General features: G+C 42.0%; 1 protein-coding gene across 2 annotated transcripts; it reads right to left on the bottom strand.

Annotated features, from left to right (window-relative positions):
* Positions 1-1,250: 1,250 nt before the first annotated feature.
* Positions 1,251-5,803, bottom strand: mrpl52 (mitochondrial ribosomal protein L52). 2 transcript variants are annotated; one of them, XM_046381526.1, is made up of 6 exons: positions 5,684-5,803; positions 4,107-4,188; positions 3,636-3,705; positions 3,344-3,411; positions 1,960-2,024; positions 1,251-1,557 (listed from the first exon to the last, which is right to left on the bottom strand). In XM_046381526.1, the coding sequence occupies exons 1-6, from the start codon at positions 5,759-5,761 to the stop codon at positions 1,405-1,407; spliced, it is 516 nt and encodes a 171-aa protein (XP_046237482.1). In that variant the 5' UTR covers positions 5,762-5,803; the 3' UTR covers positions 1,251-1,404. The 2 variants fall into 2 exon arrangements, with proteins under 2 accessions (XP_046237482.1, XP_046237483.1); XM_046381527.1 differs by having other exon boundaries at positions 4,107-4,177; positions 5,684-5,743.
* Between the last annotated feature and the right edge of the window lie 299 nt (positions 5,804-6,102).

A 6,102-nucleotide genomic window follows, 5' to 3' on the forward strand; every position in this document is an offset into this window, starting at 1 on the left:
GGGAGAAAAAATCTCCACTGAAAAGAATCTGCAACTCAGCGACTAGCAGCCCTAATTACAGTGAGGCTTTGCTGAAGTCTGCAACAAGACAAAGAGAGAGAGAGAAAAAGGGGCAGACGTGGGAGCCGAAAGCGAGAGTGGGGGGCAAAGAGAGGTTTACCTCATTTTGTAAACAGTCTGTTTATAAGCCAAAGTCACTCTAAATTGGTGCTGACTAAACAAAAGCACAGCCGCTCAGGGTGTCGGCAAAATATTCCCTTAACACCTCCAGTGGATGAGAGTTAAGTCTGATTCTCTTCAAAATAATCCATCAGTGTGGTAGTGATGCTTTTTTTTTTTTTTATTAAAAAGGGTGCAAAAGATCCCTGCTCACTCAAAGAGTCATAAAACCTGGAATTAGATTTTCTTGCCATTTCTTCATAGCTGATTTATGTTTTCTGCTTTTAAAATTAGATGATGCAAAAGACAAGTGTTTCCGCGGTTTGATTAAGACTTCGTCCAGCTTCCAGTTTTGGGCAGATACCAGCAAATATCGCTTTCTGTGGGAAGAAACGCGCTGCCAGCTCGGCTGAAGCCAGCTAATCATCTTTCCAGACAGCAGGCTGCAGAGCGACACATCTGAAACCATAACTTTTGAGACTTCCCCTGAAAAATAAGTTGTTTTAAGTGAGTGGCACAAAGCTTGATGTGAGCCAGAGTGTTCCCAGAAATGCTCATCTCTGTTCACAGGAATCGATGGGTTTTATCTTACACTTTTATTGTGTTTCTTAAAGTAGATTTGTCTTAGTTAACTGGAATCCACCCACTGCAACAAGTCGACAAATCAGTCTGAAATCAGACAAAACTAAAATTAATCATTTCTGGTGACAGCCTCACATAACATTTCCTTTTTTTATTGGCTCGCTGCTTAAACTTAATTCAGTTGCCTCACCGAGGTCGACTTGACCGAACATTCGTCATACATTTCGAGCAAAAACAGTTCTTACAGGACCCCAAGGTGTGCACCCCTCACTCTCTCTCTCTAACACACATATGTACACAGTGAGGTCCTTAATCAGAGCGACTTTGTGTTTGCCAGCTCCTCCCTTCCCCTGCCTGCCCAACAAAACTCCTCTCTTTGCCCAACACCAGACAAAATGGCGTTTGAGCTTCCCCAGCTGCCTTACGGCTGTGAAATGCTGCATTCTAGTGGAGGCTGCGAGACACCGACTCTGCACTGGATTTATAAAAATATCCATCACTCATTTCTGTGAAGTATAAACGGAACAAACATTTATTGCAGAAATCCATGAACAGTAGGAAAAAACACGAATTGTAAAGCTGAAGAAAACGCACAAATCCTGATAAATATACTCAATAGGTTGACTATCAACATATTCAGAATAAGGACACTGCAACTTGTTTCTAGCTTTGAGATTTTTTCTTCAATAGTAGTTTCCCTTTAGGTTTGAGTAAAAGGGACTTTTTGTGCTCCTCCATTATTTTGGCCTCTTCCTGTTTTTCCCTCCACACCTCCATTCCTCTGTCCACCTCCGCGTTCAGCATCACGATGCGTCTCTGTGAGAGAGAGATAAAACCACAACTTTTTGTTGCAAAGTGTAACATGTTAACTAGTGAGCTTTAGAAGTACTGGTAGGATTATTTTGGTACCTTAGGAGTTACTTCCCTCTGTTATCATTCTTTGTGCTAAGCTAAGCTAACCTTCTGATGGCTTTAGCTCTGTAGTTATCATACAGACACAAAGGGGATATCTGACTCTTGGCAAAAAAAAGTGAAAGGTATTTTCCCTAAACTGCAACTTTCCCTTTAAGCATAATAGATATTTTTGAATTTCATTTAAAAATCTGAGAGAGAGAGCCGAGGTTTCAGACAAAAAATAAGGAATGAAGCAAACGCAGATAAAGTGACACAAAGATGCTTAAAAAAAAAAGAGATAAAGCCAAAAGTGTTGATACTCACAGCTAAAACTTCTCTCTCTTGTTTCCTTCTGAGCTGTCCCTTCATTGGAGGTGCTGGTCTACCGTCTGTCCGGATACACAAAGAAGAAAACGTTAACACACAGAGGAAAATTAGCAAGAAGTTGATCACAACACGGTCACCTTCATCTCAAAATGCTGTAAGCAGAGGAGAGGGAAAATGGCTTGTTTTGGCTCTAAACTACCAGAAGTTTAACAAGCTCAGTGTCAAAGGAACTCAGTTACTACTCAAAGAAACAAAAAGGGTGAAAACGTCTCCTGCGATGCTGCGTTTCACTGAGAGGAGGTCCTGCTTTTGTGCATGTTGGCTCAAAGAGTCTCCATGGCAACAAAAAAATGACCCGTGACTTCAAAAACTTCAACCTTTATTTTGTCAGTATGTTGTTTTTACATACACCGAAATTCTTTCTCTACATTTAACCCATCACTGATTGAAACACACACACATGCAACATGCAGTGAAACACACAGGAGCAGCGGGCTGCCATGCCAGGCACCCGGGGAGCAAACTGGGAGGGGGGTTAAGTGCCTTGACCAAGGGCACATCAGCCGACTAATTGGATGGGGAGTGGGGTCATCAATCACTCCACCACATCCAAATTTTTCCTGCCAGTCTGAGATCCCGGTGACCCTTCGGTCACAAGGAGCTTCTTAAACAACCACAACATGCACTTCCTGCTTCCTGAGTGGGCGTGGTCACCTCTCCCTCCAATCCCGCAGTGGGGATTTTTAACTCTAACGCACGGCCAAGGGCTATTTCTTGTCCTTGTCAAAGCAACACTGGATACTGTCAAGACTTTAAAGACTAACTAAACGCCAGACTCGTGACTTAATTAGCTTCCAAAACGTCACCTGCCTCCAGCTCAGTCACTCACAAAATTCAATTGCAATAGCCGGGCTTCAACCTGTAGAGGGCAGCCGCTATGCATGTTTACAGCACGAAATGTAAAATTCAAATGATTTGCAATAAAGCGTCAACATTTGGACTTAAATAGATAAGTTGATATCAGTAGATCAGTAATACTAGTAATTGTCTATTTAAACCGATTTTCAACAGGAAAAGGTGGTTTAGGGGATTAGTTATTTTTTTAATGTAAAAAGGAGCCTGTTAGCTTAACAAGCGCACTCCGAATCCACAGATCTCGCGAGAGTGAGTTGCTGAGGCAACAAGTGTGTGACTTAAACAGGGAGTGCAAAATTTACTTTGGTGACTATGGACGGAGAAAGACTCGGTCATAATATGTGATGAAATGACACCTAATGGAGGTGAACCGTCGTTACTGTTATTAAGTCCACATATGTTTGTCCTGTTGTCAAAATGTCCGCTGTACAATTTTTCAAAACAATAAATATATATATATATATACCTGCAAATGACCAATCAGGCAGATCTGTCAGGGGGCCATATTCTGAGCCGCTTCGGCCAAGTCCGTGCCTGCAAGCAAACACAAACTTTATGAAGTTAGACATCTTCCACTGTTTTATTGATTAGAACGAAGCATTTAGGTAGCTAATGTGTGATTCAGTTATCACTGCTGAGGCGACTAAATTCCCCTTGGAAGATGACAACTTCCCATTAGCATGTCAGTTTAGATGTTATAATGGTTTCAGTTAAAAACGGTTGACAAACAACAACATTTGGGTTTACAGCGAACTTACTCTTTCCTCCATTTGAGTCCAGCCTGTACGCGGCACGTCGTGCTGAACTGCCTGCTGGAGAGCCTCAACACTGCAAAACGACAGCCTACAAAGTCACCCACTGACATCCACAACAATCTGAAATCCACAGCGATGTTTCGATCACACCATTGTGATCTTAAGAGAGCATACAGAAAAAGTATCTATGTGCTTACATCTCTCTTCAGTGTTTCAGCTAAGAACAAGGCAACCATGTAAAGAAATAACTCTATAAAGAGAATACACGCTCATTTACTTAAGAGTTTGGTGTGACAGAACCGTTAGCATCAGCGTTAGCCTTGATAATCATCGTTACTTTTACATTTACGATGGTTATTCAAACATACATTTGTATCAAATGCTGCGACGGGAACAACAACAGGTACGCAACTCAGCTGTGAGGTTTTAACAGGTCTCACACGTAACGAATTTAGTGAATAACCTCTGTCTCACCTGAACAGCACAATGTCCTCACGGGGGCCGCCATGTTGTCTGCACAATTCTGTGTTGGCCACCAGGTGGGGCTAAAGATACACTGAGAGGCTGTTATTATTTTGGGCCTTTATTTTCAATGGATGATTTGATTTTAGTGACAGAAAAGAGAAAACGAAGCTCCGAAACGGACAGTAAGTCTTCAAATTATGATTTTTCGCTTTTTAAAAAGTTGTTAAAGCCCGCTTCCCCTCATTATCCATTCATTTTCAGCAGTAAAAACAGTCACAATCACCCGATGTTCTATCAAAGCTTCAGTGTAACTCAGTAATATCAGTTCTACTGAAGCAGAAAAATTAAACACAAACCACTATTGGATCAAAGAGGCTTGAGCGCTTTCCCCACTGGAAATAGATATCATTTGACTGTTAATTCATTGATTGTTGATTCATTTGGATTGGCTGGATTACCAACCAGCCAAAGCAGGCAACTGCAGCAGGGCTCACAACCCTCAGGCAACACATTCGGCACTCACTTCTGACCTGTTCGCCGACTTCAATCCAGTGATGTCTCTCAGGTCATGATGTGGTGGTTTCCTGACTATACTTAACAGGAAAGTCTGAAAGTCTTTTCTGGAAGAGAACACTGAAAGGATTTGTTTTGTTTTGGAGTTTTTTTTTTTTTTCAGGCTTATAAATACTGTCCTTGCACGTTTGTTAATGTCTTCTGGAAGGTGAATGATTTCTTTTTTAGTTTTCTTTCTCTTTGTTGCCTTCATTTAATTTGTTTCTAGATTGTTTTTATTTAACTGTACCTGCAATATGGGAGTATTTACTGTGACCTGACTTGCTGTATTCATGTGAATGTAAAACCTGTATTTACCTGTATTTAATGTCACAGAAACTTTGCGCAGTGGTGATGTCATCAGTTTATGAGGCCGAAAAGACTGACTCTTTTTACAGGTGTTGTGAACGGCTCACCATAAGAATGCGTTGTCTTTCTCAGGCCATTGAGGATTTTTAGAGGTCTGATGCACTATACCAAGTACCGCAAGAAAACACCAACATTTGAGAAAATCCTTTGAAATTTAAAGAAGTGCAATACCAAGACACTGGATAATATATTAGAAATTTGTTTTTGTTAAATATTGTGTTTGCCCATTCAGGAAGTAATTACATTCACATTCAGGTGGGGACATTAAGGGAGAGGGCTTGGTGTTTCTCTCGGGAAGCAGAGTGTTTCGCTGGAACAGAAATGCAGGCAGAGCGCGGCCGCAGCTCTTCAAAGAACTGTCTTTGTATGAACTGCTCTGCTACTAAGCCCAGAAGAATTTCTCTGTTAGCTTTTCAGGCAAGTTCCCACTCGCAGCCTGTGAGGTAAACGCTGGAGCCTGCAGAGGCTGCTACGGGGACTGCAAGGTGAACCGCGGGGGCTATGAAAGGCTCCACATGGAGGGGACTCCAGGGCACACAGAAACAAGTCTATCCAAACACAGTTGTACTCGGGGGCTTGCTGTGTCGGTTAACTGCCACCATCAACCGGAATCGGAACAGACTAACACCAGCCAGGCCTGAAACAGTAGCTAGCGGGATGTTTACCTTGTATCCTCCTTGGAGAACCCAGACACGCTGAAAAAATTCGTCAGCCGCATCACTGCGCCGTCTCCCTCCGCACATTCCACAGGCTGGTGGTACAATAAAGTAGAGCGGTTGCCTAAACGACGCGGCTTTATATGATTTGACTGTAATGTTTAAAACAGCGATACAGAAATATTCTTCTTTTTTGTGCAGTTTGTACCCTTATGTTTACAGACAGAGTTACAGTTAATGAAACCACAAACTGCAACGCCACCAAGACCACTCATTTGGACCGCTCCAATTACATTTTAGATTAATAAATATGATCCTACCAAATCTTTTCTTGTGCAAATTTTAACAAACTTCCTGCCAGAAAAGATCCACTTTTTGGGGAAAAAAAAGGTGAACTCCCCACACTGCTTTCCTCACCACCACAAAGC

The sequence above is a fragment of the Scatophagus argus genome, chromosome 23 (genome assembly GCF_020382885.2).
Source record: "Scatophagus argus isolate fScaArg1 chromosome 23, fScaArg1.pri, whole genome shotgun sequence".
NCBI classification, from domain to species: domain Eukaryota; kingdom Metazoa; phylum Chordata; class Actinopteri; family Scatophagidae; genus Scatophagus; species Scatophagus argus.

Coding starts and splice junctions, on each gene's coding strand:
- mrpl52 (XM_046381526.1), bottom strand. CDS start 5,761: ATGTGCGGAGGGAGACGGCGCAGTGATGCGGCTGACGAATTTTTTCAG. Junction 3,706..4,106: donor GAGGACATTGTGCTGTTCAG/GTGAGACAGAGG, acceptor GTCGTTTTGCAG/TGTTGAGGCTCTCCAGCAGG. Junction 3,412..3,635: donor GGACTCAAATGGAGGAAAGA/GTAAGTTCGCTG, acceptor GTTTGCTTGCAG/GCACGGACTTGGCCGAAGCG.